The following is a 26,443-nucleotide window of genomic DNA, read 5'->3' as shown; positions in this document are numbered from 1 at the left end:
TTTCTGTAGGTATGAGAACTACATATGATGCATTTTGACCTGAATTGCTGTGAAAATTATTTGTACTCATAGGAAGGGCAATCATACTGAAGCTCTTCCATCAGAGTTCATGTAGATGAGGAATTAACTTGAATACATTGTACGCAAAATAGTTAATAAATTCCTCACATAACCCAGATCTATGGTCTACTGGAATTTTGATTATTCCAATTCTCATCCTTAGATGAACTCTAAAGTACTAGGTATTTTTCTGCCCTATGGGTGCTAACCTCAATTATTTTAATTTTCATAATGAGAATTATTTTAGATCTACATAAATGAGGAGCAAACTTCACAAGGCAATCATAGTACCCAACAGCAGTAGATTAAACTAAGCAGTAAAAGTCTAGGATCTGAGAGTTTTATTTCACAGCAGTTTTTTAGGTTATAAAATTGTTCTGTGTTTAACCAAAACCAAAATTTTCATATGTTCTCATAGAGAAGGAAGTGTGGAGAAATATCTATCACTTAATGAGAAAGCTGAACTACTTAGTTCATGAAAATGTGTGCAAAGGACGGATGTCTATCTGCCAACCCTTCCTAATAAAGCTTTGTTGAATCTTTCTCCTTAATTTTGGTGGAAAAGCATAATCCAGAGTAGCTGTACAGTCTCTAAACGTTACAATTAGCTCTACTGGATTTCATTTTACTGGACCATTCTAGCAGGCTACTCTAAGATGTTCATTCATGCCTGCTAACAATCCTATCAGAGAAGTGATCTCTTAATTTCTTTATTTTAACCAACCTTGGTGGTGTTGCCAATCTTTGTTCGATTTTTTGTCAAGTCAAAAGCATACACAGATACTTTAAAATATTTAAGATTTTTTTCCAAAATCACCCAGGATTTGATGCTTACTTTTGCTCTGCAGAAGTTAGATTTAAAGAGAATATTTTAGGAAAAAGCATTTTTTTATAATTAAGTTCTTTCAAAATTTTTATATTCATGAGCAGCGAACTCTGGTAATATTCTATGCATGTATTCATTCTTTTTGCAACAGTAACCCTTAGATTCAGACTCAGTAACATCTTTATTATGAACAGTCTCATAAAATTGTCAACAATACCTGTACTATTAATTTCCCTTTCAAGTAAATTTGGTATATGCATTAATGTTTCAGAGTTTAAAGAAGTCAGATTTTATGGAATATAATTAAAGGCATTAATTGGTTGTTATTATAAAAGTATAAACCTTCAAAGCTGTCTATCATAAATTATTATTAGAAATTATTTTAAACTATCTGAATTTGAAGGTTTTCAAAAGCAGTGAATTTTGGATAGAAGCACTATTAGCATGTTAACATTACCCTTTCTTACATCTTGTCAGCTGGGCACTGAGCATCTCTACAAAAGAAATCTTTTTTGTAGTGTCTGAACAAGGCACTAGAAGATGATAGAAAGTATCTTACATTACACTATGCTTTAGCTGTTTCTTTTATTCAATAACATTTTATATTCATAGAAGACTAGTTGTATTTTTCTCTGTTGTCACTTTTCCTTTAGATTATTTCAGCTTGACTCTTCATCATTTAATGTTGTTGTGCAACCATTTAATGTTGTTCTGCAGTAATCTTAAATCTGAAATTTAACTATGTTGTTGTAAATACGTAATGCGTTTTATCCTCCAATCAGCATTCTCGGTATCTTCTCCCAAACTCAAACAAACACCTTACCCAGGCTATTGTCTGCTAACTTCATGGATGAAAGGCTTTCAATTGACCAGAAAGAGAGAAACCATAAGAAGTGGTGATGAATTTTGACCTTTTGATTAATATAAATTTATGAAAACCAAGACTATTCAAGTCAACAGACAAATAATTCTAAAACAGGTTCTTCCCTATGACATACCCAGCAGTGGTTCTACATCTGGAAGGAAACATGTGGACCTTTAAAAAACAAACAAACAGCCACACAAACACAGTACTTTCAGTTAGCATACTTCTGCCTTCTAAGCCAAAGCATATGTTCAGAGAATATTGACACTACCTATTGCAGGTGCTGGGATTAAAATAGTGCCTAATTTATTAGGGCCACAGAGGTCCCTGTGCCGTGTGTTTCTGATCAACTGTACTTCAGAAAATCCAGGATACTGGCTGGTATTTGGGTGGGATTTGTTGTAATGAATGTACTTACATAGGAAAGTGCTACAGAAAGCTGTTATAGGAGATGCACTAAAATATTTTCCCAGCATAAACCTGACAAAGAGTGTGAAGAAAAAACCTAATAGATAAATGAAGCTGATGCAATGCAGATGAAAACTTCTACCTGAAAAGTGCAGATATGATGTGACAGATACATTTGAGAAATTTGCATTTAATTAATCTAATTGTTTTAGCTGAAAGGAAATGAGCAGTGAAAGTCTTTAAGTCAAACAAAAAAAAATCTTGTGTTAGTTGTGATTTTGATGAGGTATTAGGTACATTGAAACACTTAAAGCATTTTTTAAATCTGACCACCAGTAATCATTTAATTCCTACAGCATTCACTGCAATTAATTTATCCAGGCTTTTATTTTGAAACAAAATATCTTTTGGCCTTTGCAGTGTAAATGTATGCTTTCATAATCTGTAGTATACATCTTACATTATGCATATGTAAGATGTATACATTTTATTACGTCTATGTTGTAATGTAATAAAACATAGCATTCAGTGAAAATAAACATTTTGAGTTCTGATGGCTCAAATTTAATAATTTACTGTCACTACTTTGTTTTAAGCACTGGCAGTAGAAAACAGAAAGAGCTCCATTTTGCTATGTTATTTATGCCATCAGATTTCTTTCCTAATTTGTATAAGATATTGACTGAACTTGGCTTGCTCATGTTTAGAGCAGAAACCACAGTGATATTAATTCCCCAATTACCTGTCTTTCACTGGTCCATATTTTCTCCTTCCACTATGGCAGTTGTAAGAGGATTTCTAGCTCGCCGGCGCTTGCTGCAGAAGAGGAGCATCAAACAGCAAGAGGTCACCTCAATCAAAAGCTTCCTGCAGAATGCTGAGGATATGGGATTGAAAACATATGATGACTTGGTGATTCAAAATGCCTCTGACATTGCCCGGGAAAATGACCGGCTCCGCAACGAGATGAACGCTGCTTATCACAGGGACAAGGGAGAGGCTAGAAACAGGCCAGAAGAAGGCCAGAAAAGGTAAGATGAGAAACACCTGCTGTGAAGAACTAATGAGTCTCTTCAGTTTTTGTGAATTCCTTCCCTGCTTAGAAAACAATAGAAATGATGGAAGGATTGCAAGAGGATTCTCAAGTATATGCTCATCTCAAATTAATATCAGGTCATATTTTTTCCCTGTATATCAGGTAATTAATTCTAGAAACTTAAGGAGACTACCATATCCAATTCGGGGGGCACTGAACTTAGAGGAACTTATTCAAGTCTCTGAAAACTTATTTTTTACAGAAATACTTCCAATTCTATGATAGATTATGGTTTAACTTCATCAGACCAAACAAGCCAAGGAAAAATTCCTCTGACTTAAAATACCAACACTGAGAAATTGCCAAAGTAATGAAAAACAGCTTGGAAAGTGTTAAAATACAGTAAAGTCCAGACTAATAAATCCTGATTTCTCACTGAAACAAGTAGAATTGTGAGGAGGATAGTTTTATTTTAAAATGGGCAAATGTTGTTTTTTTTTCAATTCACGACAAAATTTTCAGGAGTATCTATTTTACAAATCCAGTAAATGATGGAGAGCCATTCTCTAGGAACTGAGTCTCTGATTTCTCTCTTAGACAGCTGAGTCGACAGAGTTAGCATTTGCAGTTAATCAGTATGTGTGAATAGAAAGAATGTGTCCATAACTTGCTGGACATATAAATGTTTATTTTTCCATAGGAACTTAATTTTCATCCAGAACAACTCCCTTTGCTATCATTGTTTTTGTCAGTGACTTTAATAAAAGTGAAAATGGCAGTACATCTGCTTAATTAGCTTCAAATATCCCAGTGATTACATATTGGAGGAAATGCCTTTGTAGGAAAGACTGTAATTAAACATTACAGTGAAAACAAATTATCCACTGAGCACCATGCTTTCATCTTTTGCTATTTCATTTGCTACATGGGCAGCTGGCTATATCCTGTGCATGAATTTCAGCTCTGCTGGTGATTTGCCATGCAGAAATACAATTTAAAAAGACAAATTCTTGGGGATTTGTTTGAAAAATAGCAGTATAGACATCTTCTATCTATTACATTACTACTCTAAGCTGAAAGGGTCTCAATGTTTGCATTCTTGGAGGAATAAAATGTTTGAAGAATTTTTGTTAAAAATCAATTTGTCAGGAGCAGCTGGAAGGTTATTTCTCAATATGTATTCAAATAGCAAAGAAAAAAAAACGGGAAAATTGAAAAAACTGGATTGTAATTAAAACAACTAAACATAACATCAAAATAATAAAAATTATTGTTAAAAGTAATAATTAATAATTAAGTTTAAACTGGAAGACAAGGATAATTGGGTGGAATTGCTCAAGCAGCCAATGTAGCTGGTTGAAAAGGTCATCTAATATTTTAAAGATTTGCATTATCTAAATAGAATTTATAGTTGTCTTTTTAGAAAATAATGATAAAGGCTCAGCATTTGCTGCCTCAGTAACTTTCTATTAAAATGGATTTCCCAGAAATTATCATTCAGATTAAAAACCCAGCTTTTGATTGTGTGTAGCAATCAAAGTGTGAACAATTCATTCAGTGAATGTCTGGTCAACAACATGAGGCTGCTTAAGCAAGGCTGCATTTGTGTAAAAAAGGGCCGGTGTCCTGATTTATCATGAAACAGGAAATGGAAGAAAGCTAGCAGCTTGATCTGGATTTGTTTGTCAGAAGATTACTACCCACATCCCCTCAACACAGCAGGGGAATTGTGAGATTATTTACCAAAAAGCTGTTGTTACATTTGCATGAACAGGTTCATTGTTATTGCTTGAATAATGCATCTGGGCCTCTTTTCTGTGTTTTCAGAGCTGAAGACAAGGGTGGGAAGGTCTCTGAGGACAGCTTTGCCGGCTGTCGAACGTCTAAGCACTTTCACTCCAGCTCCGTGCCTGTCCCCATGGCAGTGGATGGCTTGGTGCATTCTGCGGCTGGGTCATCCATCAGATCCCCCTCCCTGCACTCTGTTTTCAGCATGGACGACAGCAATAGCCTGCCATCACCAAGGAAACAGCCTCCTCCCAAACCAAAGAGGGACCCCAACACACGACTGAGTGCCTCCTACGAGGCTGTTAGTGCTTGCTTGTCGGCAGCTTCTAAGGAAACCGCTAATGAAGGTTAGACATAAAGGAAGAGACAGTCGCAAATGCTACTCTGAGTTATTGATTTATTCTTCTCACTTTGATCCTTTTAAACACAGTCAAATGCCTTTGAGAGGTCCTGCTTCCTTGAAATATTTCAGTGGCAGTAAATAAAATTAGCCAATTTGTCATTTATTCCCAAATCAGCAAATAATACTCATGTGTTCTAATTGCCCAGTTTGACAAAATCAAAACCTATTTGTAGAAATCTAGACAAGTAATGTGTCAACATGAGCTTTACTACCCCACTGACCATTTTTTTTCCACCTTTTAAATTGTTAGAATATCTTACATCACTAAAACAGAACGCTCAAATCTTGAATTTCACTGACTTAAACATTAAAATTTCTCCTACATTGTCTCTATGCTTGCATTAATAACTTATGCATTCAGTGTTTGCTTGCCAATCTTTTTTGCCATAATTTGGTTACAGTGATTTTTGTTTAGAAGGAAAGTGCTGCAAGTTTCCCAAAGTATCTCAGTGCATTAGGGTGCACATAGCATAGAGTTCACTTGTTTTATTCTCCTTTACCTTTGAAATGAATGGGTAGAAGATGAAGGAAAGGAATGCATTCTGCTTTCCTTGATAAGCCTGACTTGTTTTTGTGTAAATGATCCTCAAACTTTATCAAGGAAGATCCTTCAGGCTGGGTTTAAAGCTCTCTATAACTCACTAGCCCTGCATACGATGGATAGAAATCTTTGCATCTCCCTCTCTCAAAATAATTACTGTTCTCATGTCCAGTTCATTAGGTGAAAGTCCATTTTTCTTAACCTCTTCCTTGCCCATTCAAGCTCTTTTTAATAACACCCAACATATTTTTAAGCTAGTATGGTTTAAGGAGGTCTGTAGTAATTTAATCTTTCTATATCCAAATCTGCAAGAGATTTAACCAAGAAGTTCTAGCAGACCTGTTTTGAAAGAACAAAAATTTATATATGTGTGTGTGTTCTTAACAATAATGCTTACATATACTCACAAAACAATTTTGGAGTTGTTATATGTATGAAACAATAGGGCAAGTTTCTCTGCCATATACTCATTTTCCAGGAATTATGTCTGTGTTGTATCTTTGTCCAAAACCAACTCTGATTTATACCATCTAATTTTGATCTTAAAAGACTAATCATCTAGGTATCTAGTCTCTACACTCCATACATGCCTGGAGGCTATAAAGAGACATCTAGTTTAGTTGAATGTACACTCACTTGGGAATTTGCCCTTTTAGGCTATGGGACTCCCTAAAGTTATTAATTATTTCCACACTTGCAGTACCAAAGAAGAGAGGGGCATCATATCATCCTATAATTAGAGATTTAGAGATATTACATAAAAGAGGGGCATTTTGGTTACTGGCAATCACATATGTGCCAAAGTAGCACTGTGCTGACTCCTAGTTGAAAGCATGCCCCGCTCCCTTGGAGCAATAGGAGAAACAAGCACATATTTCCATGTGTTACAGATCTTGCAGTGCACATTTATATTCAAGATATACTTTCTGAGGTGCGAGTTCTCATCTTTTAGTGGCAGTAGAGATTACCAAAGCATATTATATGCCCAGGTAGCAAAGGCCTGTGGTTGGATAGCTGAAAATTCTGCATTTTATTCCTAGAAGTATTTACACTTTTGCTTGGAGTCCTGTTATTATGACTGCTGCTTATTGTAGAACTAAATGGACAACATTTGAGGGCTAAAGTACTAGACCAGTGTAAGAAAAAACTGACTTGGTAATAACACAGACCTTTTTCACTTTCCTAGTACTGACCCGTCCAAGACCACACAGTGATGACTATAGTACCATGAAAAAAATACCTCCCAGAAAACCAAAGCGAAGTCCAAATACAAAACTTAGTGGCTCTTACGAAGAAATACCTGGCCAAAAGCCCGGGAATGTAAAAAAAGCAAGCACAGTAGTTAAACCAGGTGTCTATGACACCGTGACAGTACAAAGAACAGCTTCTACTGATGGACCACAACATGGTGTTCTGAATCTCTTTATGTCACAAGGAGAGGAGGAAAATGAGCCTGTCTATATTGAAATGGTAGGGAATGCAGTGAAAAACAGTTCTGTTGAAGCAGAGAGCCCAGAACAAGGAGAGTCTGTATATGAAGAAATGAAGTATTTTCTACCAGAAGAAGGTAGCAATGGTAATAGAATAATTCCAGTAGTGACTGGATCTCCTCCTCTGTTGTTTGAAAGCAAAAAAAATGTTAACATTGAAGATGGAACATTGGATGGAAACAGTCAAGCAGCTTTGATCTATAGAGACTCATGTGACATTCCAGCCCCTTTTCCCAACTTGCTCCCCCACAGACCACCACTTCTTGTATTCCCTCCAACCCCTGTCACATGTTCACCTGCTTCTGATGAATCACCTTTAACACCACTGGAGGTCAAAAAGCTTCCTGTTTTGGAAACCAACCTAAAATACCCCGTGCAGTCAGAAGGTTCAAGTCCATTATCACCCCAGTACTCCAAAGGCCAGAAAGGGGAGAATGAAAGACCAGTATCTCCAGGCTTGATTGTGTTCAGTGTTTCAACCAAAGTGACTCCTCCTTCCACACCACCTCCAACACTGCCACCACCACCTCCTCCTGTACCACCTCCAGCTTCCTACCGGGCTTCCACACATTTCGCATCTCCTCCAGAGACTTGTGCTACTTTTCTGATTAATGCAGGGAAAACAGGTACAAATTCAGATCTGTCAAAAGTACCTCAGAGAACCAATCCTGCTCAGCTTGGATGCTCATCTTCTCCATTCTCCAAACTGCCTTACTCCCCAAAGTTGGCAAGAGCAGATCACAGGAAACTGAACTCAAATTCATCGTCTTCATTTGCATACAACCCTACAAACTCAAGGTCACTGACCAGTCCCCTTGATGAGTTAACTAGCTTGTTCAACTCAGGAAGGAGCGTGCTACGAAAATCTGCAGCAGGACGTAAGATCAGGGAGCCAGAAGGTAAGATAGTTCTCTGTGTTTCTGTACTGTATTGCTTCTGCATCAAAACTTTCTTACCTTAGAAACTGATAAAGAGCACAAAAATGCAGAATGAAAACCTTGATTAATTTGGGGTTTTTTTAAAGGTCTACAACAAAAGGTTTTTTGTTGTAATCATAAGAAACACATATAGAATATAAATGACATATAAAAGTTATATATCTTCAGCCTTTGTCTGAGATACCAACTTTTCTTCTCCCAAAATGTTTGTATGGCACAAGTTTAAATGTTCTTTTAACATTCCAGCTGTCTCAGTAAAATAAACACAGATGTTTCACACATTGTGTGAAAAATGAGTTTAGGTTATCAAGATATAAAAATACTTTGAATTAAATATATGGCTAGGTGGCTGGTAGATAGGTCCTTTACTTCGAAGACTGTCTTTTAAAGTTTGATCATTTCATTTCCATGAAATTCTGTATTTGGGGATACAGTTTTTATTATTTTCCTAGATAATGCTTGGATGGATAGTCATGCAGCGAATAATATTTAAAAAATTAAACTAAATCCTGGTTCTGCATCTCAATAACAACACTGACTCCAACATTTTTGGAGTACTTGAATCCATTACTTTTCTGATTTTTAAAAAAAGTTTCCTATTGAAAATATTCAGCATACTTTATATGGAAATTTCTCCCCATAGCAATATCCCCTAAACATGAAATTTTGTGAATTTAAAATTTAGAGTGAGAAAATCTCTAGACTGTTTCTCTGCTTCTTCACTTCTATCTATCCAAACAGCTTGTCTTAATCAAGAACTGTGTGCAGCACATTCAAAATAAGCAATACACAATCAAAGAATTACTTAGGTTTGAAAAGAACATTAAGACCATTGAGTCCAGCTGCAAAACTAACACTTTCCATGATTTCAACTAATCATAGTTTTCCAGCTGCGCAGTTTCCAGCTCCTCCTGTTCATTGCCCATGCTACATGCCTTGGTGTGAATGAACTTCCATTGGCCTGTTGATGTCCCACCTCTTTGGGAAAAATCCCAAGTCGCACTTTTGAAATACAAAACAATCCCGTAGAGAACAGGATGTATTCTCTTATTATTCATTGTCCATTTTCTTAAATACCTATCGCTCCACTGATTTTAGTAGCATATCCTAATTTATACAGCTATACTATAACAGGAGCAGGTGTTTGTTCTTGCTCTGCATACATGTATCTCTGTCTGCCACCCTATGTCTCTATTCCTAAGACTCTTGTCAACCTTCAGCCAAAATTGTTTTCCACCAAATACAACAAGGAGATAAAGGTCTCAAAATTAACTGACTTTCTACAAGCTTTGTGAAAATTAGTGTCTAGGTGGAGACAAGAGACTTTCAGCTATCAGAGGAATTATGGTGGACAGACCCCTTGTGAGTCCTCCAGACCCTGCAAAAACTTTAGCTGGACCTTGGTTGTTCTTGTATGCTGAATTCAATTCTGTATGTTGAATGAGCTATGAACTGAGACTTCATCAGTTCTCAACCTCAAGAAACTGGTTTTTTTTCTTATGCTAAGTGTTCAAATTGATGAAATTTGTAAAGGAGTTATTACAGTAGTTTTACTTGCTTTGACAAAATTACTCAATAACATTCAGTGTCTATAAATATATGTAGGATGTTTTATCTGGGTTTTTTGATGGTTTTGTGGTTTATTTTGTTTGGTTGGTTGGTTGGTTTTTTAAGTTGGGAGTTTTGTTTTATCATATAGTTTATAAATTTTTATCTGGTGGGAAGTAACTATTACTTAGTCCTTTGGTTGTATCTTCTCAAGTCTCTCTAAATTTACCTAGTGAAGAAGTGTTGTAAACCACTCCAATCAGGTCAAAAATAAATAACCTTTACCTTAAAATAAAAGTTGCTTTGGAATGGAAGATTTTTGCAAATGCAATGATCAACTAAATGTGACCAAGATAGAGTTCAGCTTGGGTCTCATGTTGGTTGAAGCTACTGCATTAACAGAGAGCACCATAAAAAAGTTCTAAATTTACCTTTCACATGGAAAATGTACTTCTAAATATTTTATCAAGGGAGCAGTAAGTATGAAAGATCAAAGTTCAAGAAAGATATACCATAAAAAACCTGAATCAATATTTTATGAGCTAGGAAGCTACTGTATACTAAGTGCAATTGCATATGAATAGTTCAATGATAAGTAGATGGATTGAAAGTAGCCAAGAAATACAAAAGAACATATGTGTGTATAAACACGTGTATAAACAATTTGCCTTTTTTCATGTATTTCAAGTGTTCATCTATTTTCTAGGGTAACAGCTGGTAAAAATTTATTTTACCTTTCATACAAAGTAATACGATGGCAGCTGACTCCTTAAAAGTTGTGTAAAACTAGAAGTTGTCATGTGCTACTTCTGATATTTTTATCACCTCTTGCCTAATGCATATTAAGTTCCTAGAAGACTCCTTTTCTTTTTATCATTTTTAGTATTTTATTTATTAGCAATGATATGGTGGGAATAAAAAAAATCAATAGAATTCCATGAAAGTTGAAGACATAGAAAATTGAAGGCCTAGAACAGCACTCTATAATGTGCAGTTTCCTTTATTTTCAGAAGTTGCAACCCATCCACAATCTTAACTACAACTAGAAAGTAAAATTCTGGGCCATTTTGAAGTCATGGAGAATTAGCTATGGGAATCAGGGAGTTTCTGTATGGGATTATCAGCCTTGGAGATGAAAGCCTCCTTGCCAATATACGAGCAATACAGACAGATCCCCTAGCATGCCTCCCTCTTGCCTTGAGGAGTACTTTCAAGGCCTGAGAACACTTATGTCCTTTTGGCTCCTGACCTCTTTGTGAGAAAAGCTCATCCAGAATTACAGTTGAACACATTTGTGGTTTTCTGATGTGCTGAAGAGTAATTGTGAACTCAACTGAGAGCATTGTCTTTCAGAAGGCCAACAACAAAAAAATTCAAATGGCAAAAATTTTCTTTTCTTTGTGGTTGAGCCTGGCCTTTTTTTTAATGCAACACTAGCCCCTGCTGGTTCAAACAATGATCTGGATCATATAGTATGCGACTTCATGCAAAATACTTCACATGTAACAAGAGACGTTTTTTGCCCTGCAAAGCTGTAGCAGGTGAGAGCCTAGAAAATTTGATTTCTCGAAGGTTGGGAAAAGTTGTCACTGAAACTGCAGCTGTATTGTTATACAGGGATTTGTTTTTACCCCATATAAAATGAGACTTGAGAGTAGATAAATGATAATATACACATATACAAATCTTTTCTGTTCTCTGTGATTTCTGGAAGTGAAAATTTTAGTTTGCAAGATAGACTGAAAATGAATGGTCATGTGCAGAACCCTTACTCAAATAGAGAGGACCTGAGACTTGAAAGTAAACCTCATGAAATTCAATCCTTTAATCACAAAACAGCACTCCTTAAGTTATCCAAATATTTTTGACTCTTCAACATATAACACATTCCTTATATAAGAAAGAGACAATTACATGTTTAAGCATTTCATATTAAATATTTATGAGCAAAGACAGAATTCACTGTTCCTCAGTGTGGAGGAATGATACTCAGATTTTGCTAGGTCGTGATGTTATTTCTCTTAATTGGTACAGTTGATATTAAATTATTCCATGCAAAGGGGAATCATTTCACCTTCAGAACAAAAGGTAGAATAAATACTAACCAATCATCCATGCTTAGACTGGCAGAGTGAGTATTCGTGCGGATTTTGAAGGGAAAAGAGCAAAGTATGCTCCTTCCAAGGAGGTATGATTTTACCTTAACCTGGGTGAATTTCTCACCATTAGTCTATTGAGATGAAGGCACAGTGTTTTCTCTTTTTCCCACTTGTTGAGAAAAAATTGACTTAGATATTTAACTTCTGTGTCTCATAAAAAGAAAATCCACAAGTTTGCAGCCCCACATCTAGGTGCCTAAGAAGAAAAATTAGGAAGACATTTCCTTTATATATGTCACCAATGTATAGACATCAAGTTTTGTGAAATAATGTTAGTGCCTAAGTACAAGTAAATATGTATATTCAAGTCTACCCATTCTTCAGTGACCTATTCCTTTCCAAACAGTTTGGTAAGAGCAAAGGTGTGGAAACTTTAGATTGTTAACAGTTTATTGTTATCAATACTGCTATTGTTTGTCCAGTATCCTTGACATCCATTCACTATGTGAATCCTTTCTTCACTTACTTCCTAAGTGACATAATTTCAATATGATATTCATATTCATGTGTCTTATTCTACATTCTCCAGTTTAAGCATTGAAAGTCACAGGAAGATAGTTACAACTGACAAATAAAACTGATATTTAGATGTACCTTGGGACTAAAGCTTGCCAAATACCCTCTTATTGAAATTGACTCATACTTGGAGAACAACAAAATGTAATGTATATGTATGAAAAGTACTGTCCTGTCAAAGGCAGGTTATCCCTTCAATAGCTAGTAAATGATTTTCCCTTATCATCAGGTAGAGCAAGCTATTGTGCACTTAACGTCTCAACCGTGGATTGCAAATTAAATCCCAATTGTGCTTCTGTGATGAAAGCCCAGGTCTTTTCCCTCTAAGCAACTCAGCTTTTTGTCTTAAGCAACTTAATAAAGATAATAATCATATCTCCATCTCCTTCCTATTTGTACAATGAAATAGATCTACTTTCTTTGTGGCAAAAGCTAAAAACTTACAAACCATGAGTAATACAAATAGCTGTGTTTTCAACTTTTATCTTTTACCTGTAAATGCTGGAGGAATGATTGTATAAGGCATCAAACTTCTACATCTTTAAAGCAAAATTCTCAAATCATTAAAACTTCGTCAATTAAGCTTCAGCACACTTCTCAGAAAGAGATTAATATCTTTTTACATAATTGCCTTAATTAATAAGGATTGAGGGTGACTTTCTATGACTAATTTTCGGATCAGATCTCTTAACACAGGAGAGTCATCAACCTCTGAAAGAATATGTGGAGTTTGAAGGGACCTATCAGGATCATCAAGTCTGATTCCAGGCCCTGTGCAGGACACTCTAAAAATCAGACCATGTGCCAGAGACTGTTGTCCAAACACTCAAAGTGAAAACAGGATTGGTGCTGTGACCACTTCCCTGGGAAGCCTGTTCCAGTGCCCAGCCACCCCCTGGGTGAGAAATCTTTTCCTGATACACAATCCCCTCCCTTGCCCAGCTGGCCATGCTGTGTCTGATGCCCTCCAGGATGGGGCTGGCCCTCCTGGCTGCCAGGGCTCTGCTGGCTCAAATTCAACTTGCCACTGACCAGGACCCCCAGGTCCCTTTCTGTGGCACTGCTCTGCAGATTTTTGTTCCCCAGTCTGTCCACCATCCCAGGTGCAGAATACACTTTTTAAGCTTCATAGAATTGTTGATTGCCCATGTCTCTGCAGGCCTTTCTACCCTCAGGAGAGTCAACAGTTTGGCATCATTGCCAGTTTAGCATCGTTGCCAAACTTGCACTTTCCCTACAGGCTAGTTGCAACTCTCAATCTGAATCTCTTGCTGTAAGTGCAGAAAAGTGGGAGGAAGTGCTGGTAGTAAGAGTTCCATGTGACTCATTACAAAAATGCCCTTTCTTGGCGAGTGACAGATGCCCTATACAGAAAATTACACAGGAGTAGACAGAACTGCTGGCAATACAGTTGCTATTCAGCCCATGCTAGGTGATTTTTCTGAGGAAGTAATTACGGTTTCTATTATTGCAGCAGAAAAAGGTTAGAAGAGTCTAAAGAAAATATATTAAATTAAAATAGATATTTTCAGAATATCTATTAAGCCTGTAGAGCCTGAAAGATACCACCTTAATCTGCAGCCTTCTCCTGATCTAGAAGTCTACCATTATCTGGATAATGTATCAGAAAAGACCAGTTGTTTCTGGATAAACACAATGTACCTAGAATAATTTTCCATTTCAGAATGTAAAACTTAAAATGTCTGAAAACTAGTATATTTTACTGCTGAAGATGGTTCTGGGTTTCTGTTATGACTTTTTTTTCACTAAAGTACTTCAATTTCTGGTTGACTTCACTGTTTGTTTTTAGAGCCTAAAGCCTTGTAATAGGGAATTTGCTTTGGTTATCTGTTCCAACATGTGAAAGAGGTTTTGTGTGTGATTACCATAAATAAATTTAACCCAAAGATTATTAGAAGAACAAATCAAGTCTAATTTTCAGGTGAAAAAAAATTGTCATAAAAATTCATATTTTTTTTGCATTTTAAGTGCTTGCATTGAAAATAAAATCAGGTCATTATCCCTCCTCCTTACATTTCCAAAAGCTGTATTAATGAAGGAGAAGGAGACTATGGAGCCTCAGGATCACAGAGGAAAATATCACTGCATTTTTGATTTCCAACGACCTTACACTATCACTATCTATGGCTACTAAAAAGGGATCCTAGAGTAGGCAGCACCTTGGTCTGACCCACTGCAGGCTCTCTCATATTTCTACCAAGTTACTGATGAAGAGGAAGAGCACTGAGGAAAAGTAATTGCACTGACTTTTCTGTTCCTTTGATATGTTCTATTTCTGAGAACTGCAGGCATTTCTTTCAAATTAATGACTGTTTTGCATCCTCTTCATTGAGCTGATTTTACTTTGTGTCTCCTCCATTCTGTCTGATACTTGAGTAGAATGACTAGATCATACTGGTTCATATTAGTGCATTTCAAACCCAAAGTTTTTAATAATATGCCACTTTTAATTGTGACTTGGATAATTCAGGTAGACATTTACAGGATTTTTATTTTCATAGCAATGTCGAAAGCTGTCTCTTTACTAACAGTGTTATGGGCTTCTTTAAATAGTAGGAATTTTATTTGTAATTCACAATGCAGAACTACAAATTATTTTGTTTAGGAACCACTACATCATTAATTGCAAACCAATTGTAAGAAATTGGCCATATCTAAGAGGAAAAAAAAATTATTTGTACCACACTTATGTTCCTGATACCAAAGAAGAATATGGGCATTTGGCAGTAAATTTCATGCCACTTAATTTTACAGGAATTCCAGCATTTTAAACATAATGAAGAATGAAATATGGACATACAATTTAGTGAAGGTCTCTAATTAAATTCTCAGCTTGAGTGAGAAATCTCTTCAGATGTTTTTAACTTCTTTACATCCATCTCAGCATTAAATTATCTTTTGTGAAGAACCTCAGTAGAGAACAATAATTCCATTTCACAGAAAATGTCAAGATTGTGACATTTATATTTGTTTTAGGCTGAAATGAAAATAAAGCTTTACAAAATTCTGTGCAGAAGTAAATATTCTTTCATGTCCAGGCTTTCTAAAGTGTTCGTAAAGTACTGAAACAGTCTGCCTCAAAAATGGCAAAAATGCTTCTTACTGAAAATGTTAGCAACGAAATGTGTTGACCTTTTTTTAGACCTAGATAAATTCAATAGTAGTCATTTCAAGATTGGTCAGGTTGACATTTAGGAGTATGACTGTCTCATAAACAAGCCAAGCTACTTCTAAACTCCTTGGCCCAGGTATCCAAGAGCTGTGCCAACTCCAGCTCCTCAGTGATGACCCAATGTTATTGGCAGGACTCATGTAGCTCACCATGAAACTGCAACTCTATAGACCTGGATGATGTGTGGATTATGTTCCAGTTCAGGCACTGGAATTCTGGGGGGCAAGAGAAGATAATTTAAAAGAGACTGATAAAAAGACTTGATCATAAACGTAAGGGTACCCTGACCCTCCTGCTCTCTCCTCACTGCTACACTCTGATGTGAGAGAGTAGTCAAGTGCTTTGAAGTGGAGTACTGGAGGTAGGAGTACCATTTACAGGAGTTAGGGACATCTGCCTTCTTCCTGGCACAACTAGTGCATTGGAAAATACAGAAACCTTAGGTTAAGTGCTCTTTTGGCTTGAGTTTTCATTCTCTTTTAAAATGAAAGGCATGAAAATTAGTTTTATCCTTTGTGTGGTGAAAATTTTAAAACAAAAAAACCTTACTAAATTAAGCCTGAAGTTTTACATTTCATTATTTCTCTTACATTTCATTATTTCCTTTGGGGCTGGTTGCAGAACAATTCTGACATACTAGTAGCATTTAACGACAGTTTTTAGCCACTGATTATCTGTATTTGTGCGCAGTATGGGTGTTTATCACACTGCTTCTGTGATAGCCGTATGTTCTTGCTTTGAGGTTAATGATAGTGTCATTAAACATCACTCTAGCCTTTCAAAATGAACTTAAAACCAAACTAAATATATATCTAAATTCATTTTTTGACTTAGAAGCTCACTTGGAAAGCAAAATCTGAATGTTGTCTGAGAAGTTTTCAGAACCGCTGTCCCTAATTGGTGGGCAGGATTACAGTACAGGTGAACCAGAAATTTTCCTTGGATTGCTCCTCAGGATCTGCTCAAACAATTCATCTGCTCAGTGCAGTCACTTATGCCAAGACTTCAGTGCTGCAATCACTGCCAGAGCTAGTATGTGATATCCTGAAAAATATCTGTAGAAGCATTCTGGGAGCAGTAAATAGAACTGATGTGATGCTTCTGGAATAGCAAACTCCTATCTATTTGTTTGTTTGTTTGTGGTTTTGTATGTTTATTTTTACAATATTTGAAACTGTGTTTGAGGGGGAGGAAGGTTGAGACAGTGTCTCATCACATAGTTTCTTTTAACATCAGCTAAAACCCAGTAGTAAAGGCTGTTCTGTAACTGAGATACCACACAGAAACATAAACAGACTTATATGTTCAAGGAGGACTGCTGTACCCACACAAACTTGAAGAAAACAGTTTAAAAAAGGGAAGCTGTTCTTCTCAGCAAATTGCCTCCTCCTTTTCCAGTACACCAGCAGGTTTTTAAACACACTAATACAGAAAGTAGACTTTTTGGTCAGCAGTAAATGACCTATCAGTAAATAAAACTATTAGCAGAGTAAAATCAACTACTTATTTCCCATATTAGACTTGAAAATGTGGAGAACATGGGGACATGGAGGGAACAAATGTTTCTTCTAAGGCAGGATATTGTCCCAAGCAGTGCACCCCTCCTTCCTGCCCTATGTGGTTTGTTATGGACCTCAGAAAAGCCTTCAGAGATCACTTCCTAGAGAAGATGTGATGAATGAAATCCCCAGTCTCTGAAACAGGTACACTGACTGGAGGCCAGCTCACTTGCTGCACTGAAAAGATGTTCCAAGTTCTTGCTCAGATACTATCAGGCAGAAGAGATGGCAGCCTGTCCAGATATTCTTCATCCTTTACCACTGTTTGAGAAGGCTGTATTCTCCACTTCAGAATGGTATTCTCTAGTCTCATGCTGGGGAAAACAAACAAACAAACAAACAAACAAACAAAACTAATTCAAACAATCCAGAGTCCTCCAGACAGGGAAAAAAGGCATTTATGTTATCTCTCACACATCACCTCTGAGAGTTTACCTGATCCAGGGATATCCCTGACATTGCTTCTAGGAAAGAGGGAAAGATTTGTAGCTTGTAATGACTGACACTGAAATAAATGTAAAATTAGTGTTGTCTTTCTACCAGCACAAATTCATCAGAGAAGAAAGCAGAAGAAACCTTCTTCTTCTTGTTCTGTACTTTCCCGCGCTGTGGTTTACAAAATTACAATTGAGCTGATGGCTCTTAAGGGCTGAATGAGACCTAGAAGTAGCAGAAGAGACCTAGAAGCAGCTGCTTCTGCAACCTCCTTACTACCAGCCTCATCCTCTGAAATTTGGCTGATTAGTATCAGACTAAAACAAAATTCTTCAGAGGAGCTCGTTCCTCAAGCAGAGTGAGGTTTGTCACTCGATATCCTTCATGGCCTGTGTCTCCTCTCTTTGCTTTCCAGTCTTAACACAAAGCTTCCACAAATGCAGCTTCCCAGGCAAAATAAGTGGCCTGTTTCTCTATTTACCTGCTCCATAAAAGAGTGTGGGTTCTGGAGTAGCCTGTAACACCATCTGATAGCTCCACTTAGCTCAGAGAGAAAGGATGCTGGAAATGACAGTACAAATTCACTGCTGCCCTCCTAGGAGCATCACTGGTGGGGACAGTCCCTGCTGTAAGGGTAGGCTTTGTGAGGTGAAATAAACCAATGAATAATTATTGCCTCTGATGGCAGGGGCAGCCGGCAGCACAGCTAAAAGGGTGAGACAAGCAGCACATGCTAACAGGCTGGGGAAATCCTGTCTTGACAGTTTTCAGCCTGCTCCATTTCTTTCAGCAAATAAGATGCAGCTGTTTGCCTGCAGCTCTCAGCAGACAAAGTAAACAGTCATGCTACAGAGGGTCACGGTGTGACTTCGTGTGAGTAAATTGAATTACTCTGAAGCAACATGCATTTATCCAGCAAAAGGACGCACAAGGCAACCTGTGCTGAGGGTAACTAGCAAATGCCACAGACAAAAATGTCACAACAGTAAGTCAGAGCAAAACAAGAAACACCAAGTGTAATTGAAAAGGTACAACAAAACACAGGGGTAAATATTTGAGCCAAAAAAAAAAAGTCTTGTTCATCTTTAATCTTCCACTCCCTTCACCAAAAAATATCTGCAAATTTTCTGAAATCACCATATATTTTTTTTCCCTCATTTCACAACATCCACTTGTCACAGTAAATGTAAAAACTATCCAGGGTCAGCCTGGAACAGGATTCAGTGTATTCCTAATTTTCCCAAGAAAGAGTGAGAGCACACATCAGAAATCCCTTCCATCTGCAACGTCTTGACTTTCAGATGCTGGTTAATGGGATCCATCAGTTCTCTCTTATTAACATGTTTAATGACAAGCTGCTTGATTTAAAATTTACATTTTACTGGATACCAGATGTAGGTTTAAGGAAATTGAGTTATTTAGCTTTTACATTCCATGGTAGCACAGGTACAAACAGCTTCTCCTCCTGTACTACATGAATTTTTCTGCCAGAATTTATATGTTTTCCTATTTTCATTGTTGCTGATACAGAACATAGAACTTTGGATCTTGATATCTAAAACTGTGTATTGATAATCAGTTAAAGAAAGTCATGTTTTCCATAAATGAGGAAATAGTGTTTGATTTTATACTGAGATCATTTCAGCTTTAGGACTGAGATACATCCTGCCTAGCTTGTGACACTGAATTTCCTCAGCTGGAAACTCATCATTAGCTCTCTGTTTAATTAAGGAAAATAAATGTGTGCCTTGAAAGAATGATCATGTCAAATCATACTGAGAGGAATGCATGATTTCATTTATACCAGAGCAAAACTAGAGAGAATCTGCTCTTTCTCTATGGTTACGATGAAACCTTTAAATGTGGCTTCAGTAGAACCTGTGCAATAGTTCAGTGCTTTAGCAGCCCCATATGATTTTGAGGCAGTTTTCTTCCATATTTTTCCAGGGTTTTTTGTTGTTGTTGTTGTTGTTGTTGTTTCTGAGATAGATTAATACTGCCCACTGATTTTTGATCCTGGTAGCTAATGCTGTCAAAATGAAAGGCTGCATTTGTTTTACTAAGTGAGCCAATGCCAGGGAATGTCCTTGGAATGGCAGATCACTGCTGTGCACAGTCGAAGCACAGAGCAATCCCCAGTGTTCCTTGGGACCTGGCAGGCTGGCTCCCTTCCAGGCACATCTGGGCATGGTTCACGAAAAGACATAACTCCAGGAACTATTCCCAGTAGATGATTTGGATTCCTCTCTGCTGTGGAGAGCAAGGAAAGTGTAGTAGTACTGATATGGGTCTCTTACCATTTGCCTCGGGGCCAGAGAACAGTTGTGATCACATTTGAATAATCAGGATAGACAAAGCAAGGAGCAGTGCTGCACAAAGCATCCAAAGTAAGCATGAATGGGATCCAAAACCTGCTGAAAGCAGTGGAGCCTTCTGTTATTATTAATGAGCTTTCAGTTAGACTGTAAATGATCACTAAATGTTAAAAGGAGAAGCATTTGAAAAAGAACATATGGGGATAAATGTATCCATATATATTATGGATATACCTGCATTTAAAGAAAGGAGAGTAAAACAAGGGATTTGACAGAAAAGTAAAATACAACCCATAAGGTGAATTACTGCTGGGCCTTTAATAATATACTGGTTTTCATATCTTGCTGTACAATGAGTCTATGATGATTCCACCTAAATTCTGATGCTAGTCATCCATTTATATTCTGTCTTTATACTTTATAAAATAGGCTAAGTATATGATTTCCTTAGAAAACTAATAGTCTCTCAAAATATTTCAGTTTTCTACTTTAATCTGTCCTATGAATAGAGCTAATACTGGCTCATTTTCTAATTTGGTGATAAAACATTAGTTCTGCTTAAATACTACTTATGAAATAATTATGATGCTTATGATCATACATTTTATGTTTAAGAAGAAAATGTTTGATAATAGGATATTTGGAAGTTATAGCTCAATTAAGAGTTTAAGCCAATCTTTCAACAAAAAAGTTCTACCATGTAGACTTTCAATGTATTGGTTTCTTTTAAAAGCAAGATAGTGACTAAAAAATGAGGGGGAAAAAGCAAATACATTAATTTACATCATTGCCATACTCTGACTTTTTTTTTACAAAATAAATGTAATTCTGTTCATCCTGCGCCTTATGACTTTATGTTGAGTTTTAAACTCAGACTCTTTCAAGAACAGTAATAACAAGCAACTGTGGGTTTCATGAGCTGCCTCTTTTGCATACCGTTCCTCTTGCAGGCCTGGGAAAAGGGTGCTGGGGGTCCTGGGAGCTGGACAGGAGCTGGAAGTGAGCCTTGGCAGCAGAGACAGCCAACTGCATCCAGGGCTGTGTCAGTAATTCCTCCACCATATCTGGGTACTGTGGCCAGTTTGTGCCTCCCGCTGCAGAAAGATGCTGATAACCTGGAGCAAGTTTACTCCAGCAATCACAGAATCACAGAATTGTTTGGGTAGGAACTGACCTTTGGAGATCACCCAGTCCAATCCCATGGCAAAGCAGAGTCACCTACAGCAGGTTACCCAAGAACATGTCCAGATGTGTTTTGAACGTCTCCAGAGATGGAGACTCCACAAGCCCCCTGGGCAGCCTGTTCAGTGCTCTGACATTCTCAATGTAAAGAAAGTCTTCCTCAGAAGGTGGAAGATGAAATTTCTTGTGTTTCAGTTTATGGCCAGTGCTCCTTGTCCTGTCACTGAGCACCACTAAAAAGATCCTGGCACCATCCTCTTGATACCCATCTTTGAGATATTTATATGTGTTGATGAAATACCCTCTCAGTTTTCTCTTCTCCAGACTAAACAGGTCCAACTCCTGTGGTCTCTCATAAGAGAGATGCTCCAAACCCCTCATCCTCTTTGTGACCCTCCACTGGACCCAGTCCAATAGTTTGTCTATCTTGTATTGAGGAGCCCAGAACTGGACACAGCACATGCTCAGGGCTGGACCGTGGTCCTGTGAGCAGAGGCTGGGGCAGGGGGAACTTGTCCAGTGTGGGGCAGAGCTGATTTCAGGGGCCCTCTCCTGATGTCTGGTTGAAGTTTGCTGATGTACACAGTTAAGCTTGTTCTATAGACTCACATGAATCTCCTCCAATGAGGAGCTGAAGATGCATATATATAGGAAAGTAGTTCAAGTACCTTTATATAACCAGATTATTTTGAAATAAAATATAAGGTTCTTTCTCACCCCCAAGATCAGCTAAATAAGGCACTATGAAATATATTTTCTCTATATAGTTTTCTGTTCAGAAACTAAAGGGGTACATATCTTACTATGATTGAATACAGAAAATTGGACAACAAATTTCTGTCTAGATAGTTGTCCCCACAGATATGCTGCATATATTCCACTACTTATTTCTGCCAATTTAGTATGATATTCTAGCTTCATAGTTGCTGTCCACAATTCTTTGTAGTATTTCATTTTACAGATACAAAGAAGAAATGATAATTTTTTTTTTCCAAGAGCCTTTCATGAATGCCCTGAAAAGATATCAATGTACCTGTGAAACAAAAGGTTTCTGCAAACACCAATGCCAGAAAAATTCTTTCTACTTGTTCATTCTCAAATGAATTACACATGTCAGGTAAATCAATAAATCTTTTGAATAGCAAGAAAAGTAAGGATCCCAGCCACTTGCCCAAGAAGCTTTATGTAAAAAGTGGCACAATAATTATGTAGGTGGATTATGATCTATAGGCAAGCGCACTGACTAGTAACATCTAAAAGTGACATTTCCTTTTCAGACAAATTTAAAATGAGCTGCAAAGGTGCATTTTGCAGTCAGCTTTCTTGTACAAAAGCTAAATCAGGCATGCTCTTATAATTGTACCGTATGCATTTTCAATCTCAGACTTTCCATCTCAGCCTCTCCCAAGTCAGTTATTGTGGGTAGAGCTGGCCTAATTTTTTTCAATACAAAGCAGATTTGCTTGAAGATTCATTTTATGAAACAGTGTCACTGAAACAATCCAATCAGCTCTGACAAAATATAATGATCAAGGAATGAGGGCAAGGGAGGAAGGAACAAAAATCAAAAAACATGGAGATGTTTTATCTGACAGTTTGAAAACGAACTTTTTCACTTTTCAAGACAGATTTTTTTAAACAAGGAAATTTTAAGAGCATTTCAGTATTAGATAACTAACAGCTAAAAAAACAAGGAAAGACTTTTTCAATTAAATTAAATATTCAGAATGGATTTATAGTTTCCATTTCATTAATTAAGTTTTTAATGTTGGGTCTTTCCAAATCAGATGGAATTTTTTTTTGGTTCAGGCATAAAAATGAAAAATTGACTGGACATTCAACATTAGGCCCTAAAATCTTCAGGTTAAGCATCTATTACCTGGTGAAAAAAATTATTTTCCTTCCCCTTGAAAAATTTTCATGTGTTTGAGATGTATAAAAATATATCATATCTTTGGGAAAGCTGAGGATATTATTGGAAGTATGGATGAATGCTCAAATGTTGATTTTAATAGCTAGTCTTTTGACCTCTATTTGTTCTTGCTATCATTATGACAACCAAAATCAAGGAATAACTCTCTCAGAGTTGTCATAGAAGGAACATTTTCATTTTAGAGTATTACAGGAGGACCTTTGCACCAGGGTCAGCCATAATACATCAGCCCTGCAGCTAAGGCCAGTCCTCAGAGGGAGCAGAAATAGTTAGGAAGACTGAAATGGAGAAAATATTGAATTCAGCTTTGTCTTCTATGAATCAAACCTAACTATGACAAGAAAAGAATATGTATATATGTTCTACATACAAAAAACCCCAAAAATGCAAAACAAAACCAAGCAAACAGAAAACCCACCAACCAACAAAAAACCCCAACAAACACAGAAAAGAGAGATAAATCCTTAAGAAAATGCATGACCTTGCCAGTGCAGCATTTCATCAGCCCTGTCACACTGGAGTGGAGTGGGGATAGCCAGGGATACAGGTGGATACAGGAACTGCAGTGGGGTCCCTGCTACTATCCCCATCCACTTTGTCTTCCAGCCTGAAGTGTCCCTGGCCCTGAGCTCCAGTGGGCAGCACCACTTGGGCACAGTCGATGACCTGAGCCTGCTTGTTGTGGAGCACTGGGCTGCCAAAGCCAGGCAGGCTCAGAGGCAGCTCCAGGCACTTTGCTGGGAGCTGTTCTGCTTTTCCTGCATGTGCAATCATTCCAGAGGGAGAACAAGATAAGGGCTTTGTTTTGCCCTTCTCTTTGAACAAATGCTAAAAAGCTTTGGAACTCCTACAGGATCAGACCTCCTCTTGATGTCTTGAAGAAATTTGACTAAAAGGCTCTGACTTGAAAAACTGCCACTTTATAGAAAATGACAACTGATGGCTGGAGGGCCCTGAGGCTGGTAAACAATGGCCACGGGGAGGATCGGCTGGGAGGAATATTGCTATTATGGTTTAATCTCAAAAGCCAGTTTGTTTCTTGTGGTAGGAGGTAAGAGAAAAGGCTAAGATCACATTGTATCTGTTGCTACTATCATTTAGTGCAATGATGAAAAGCATTGCAGTGGTGACAGTGCTATGTAAGCTCATGTGAAATAGAATCTAAGAGACAATACAAACACTTGGTGAGCTATAGCCAATGATATTTGTGTGGGAAGAAACAATACAAATTAAATTTTGTAATGCCTTTCACTCCCCTATACTTTAAAAAGCTTCAAGTGGAGCAGTAACAAAAAACCCAACCAATAAAAAAAAAATCACTGATTTACACCTTTCATTTTTATCACTGGACTTGTGAATTTAGTGATTAATTTAATAAAGTGACTTGGTCTCTCTGTGTTAGTTTGGTTTTCATCTAATTACATGTGAAATCCACTAGTTAAAAGGAAGCTGACAATCATTTTTTCTCTTTCTATCAGGTGCTGAAACTAATCTGAACTTGAGGAGCAGGGAAGATCCAAATACACCAGATCCTGGATCAGAAACACAGGATAAAAATGCAAATAACCATGGAACTCAGTCATCTAATCCATTGTCCAGTTCTGTGACTGCTGAAAATGGAAATTCAGTATCAAATGGTAAGCAGTTTTTAATCCCAAAACTCTTCTAACATAAAATTGCTGAAGTGTTTTCTTGAATAAGCTTTGTAAGTCAGGCTGGAATCTTCTGAGTTGTGAAATATCTCTGGAACTGGCTTAACTTTGTATGTGTGAACTGATAAGCCCCTCTCCAATAAAAGCTGAATGTAAAGAACATAAAACAGCCTCTATTGAGGAATCTGTAATTCCTTCAGCTTCAAGTCTATAAGCAGCCTAAGGCATAGAGGAGTGCGATTTAAGCTTCTGATCCTACAATCAATGCAAATGGCACAGAAAATAGGAAATCAGGATCTCCCTTTGCTGTAGGTGCCTTACTAGTGAATGAAATATTGTGCATCATTGCAATACAAAATGGTACAAGAGCAGTGACAGAATATGTTTCAAGGTTCTAAAAGCATTAATCCTAAGGAAATAACACTTCTCTGAGTTCAGATTTTTAATAGAAGTTTTTCATTTTGTATAATGAATATAATTGCTCTTATTTTTTATTTTATTTTTGATAGGAGTAGCACCTTTGTACATCTCTGTGCTATATAACAGTGACTTCAGCACAAATCTTCCACACAAGCAGAGTTCTTATTCTGAAAGAAAGAGCTTTTTGCCAAATACACAAAGTAATCAGAAAGCCTGAAATAACCTTTTACATTTCAATGCTGAAAGTTGCAATCCTACATTACCCAAAACAGTGCCACATATAATTGCAGTAATAATGCATAGAAAACATAATTTTACCCAAAAGAAAAAAAAAGCCCAATTCAACTTACCTTTAGTAACTTGAGAGTAGTTGTAGGAAAACCCAATCCAGGTGGTGTGGCTTGTACCCCAGACTGAACCCCTGATTAACTTAGGTTCTTGTAATTTTCCCTCTGTCCCAGCTAAACTGATGCTTCCAACCTTGGACTGAATTAAACGAGGTCTTACTCAATACACAACTGTGGCATCCTAGTATTTACTTAGGCGTACGTAAAGGAAAGCTCTCAGGATGTAATCAACAACTCCATTTGTCTTTCCAAGCTCTACCAAGCCTCTGCTTGCCATGTCCGTGACAATGTGCTGTTGCTGTACATGGAAGCTTTACTTATTTGATAAGGCAAATTATCAAAGTGCTTTTTACAGAAATAAACAGAAAATCATTGATAACCCGATTCTTAGCTCAAGGCCGTCCTGGGCAGTCAATCCTAAAGTGTATTAACATAGTACAAAATCAATATTTTTTCAGAACTTGCTGTTTGGCCTAGGAAAGTATTTTTATTCATTTGTGGTGGTCTAGAATTATGAAAATATTTTACATTCTACCTTTTATTTGAATTAAATTAATAGAACCTGCTTTTAGAAGGTATTTTGCATTAAAATTTTGTTAATTTTTTACTACTTTATTTGAGATGGATCCAAACTGAATCCATATAAATAAATTTTTAGTTCAGGAAATTATTTGAAAAAGGGGATTGCTTTCCACTCACAAAAACTGTGATTTTTTAGAGGGAAATTTATTTCAAGCATTTCATTCAACCAAAAACAAAAGGAGAATTTTTAGTCTGAGTACAGAGAATTAAATGTAGACAAGAAAGCAATAGTGATAACTGACATATA

The 26,443-nt window shown here is 37.0% G+C and overlaps 1 protein-coding gene across 8 annotated transcripts in view; it reads left to right on the top strand.

Moving 5' to 3' along the window:
* The window catches only part of MYO16 (myosin XVI), a 356,263-nt gene that overhangs the window by 302,431 nt on the left and 27,389 nt on the right, over positions 1-26,443 (top strand). For 7 of the 8 annotated variants that reach the window (XM_030280385.4, XM_072933685.1, XM_030280401.4 and 4 more), the window contains exons 30-33: positions 2,944-3,190; positions 5,023-5,330; positions 7,114-8,316; positions 24,674-24,832. In XM_030280385.4, coding sequence (XP_030136245.2) covers positions 2,944-3,190; positions 5,023-5,330; positions 7,114-8,316; positions 24,674-24,832 — 1,917 coding nt within the window. Of the gene's footprint in view, positions 1-2,943; positions 3,191-5,022; positions 5,331-7,113; positions 8,317-24,673; positions 26,375-26,443 lie in introns of those variants that run through there. The other variant, XM_072933687.1, reaches the window with a different exon arrangement.

This window comes from Taeniopygia guttata, chromosome 1, assembly GCF_048771995.1.
Source record: "Taeniopygia guttata chromosome 1, bTaeGut7.mat, whole genome shotgun sequence".
In the NCBI taxonomy this organism is placed as follows: Eukaryota; Metazoa; Chordata; class Aves; order Passeriformes; family Estrildidae; genus Taeniopygia; species Taeniopygia guttata.
Note: the sequence above shows the minus strand (reverse complement) of the source record. Positions and strands in the feature narration are given on the sequence as shown.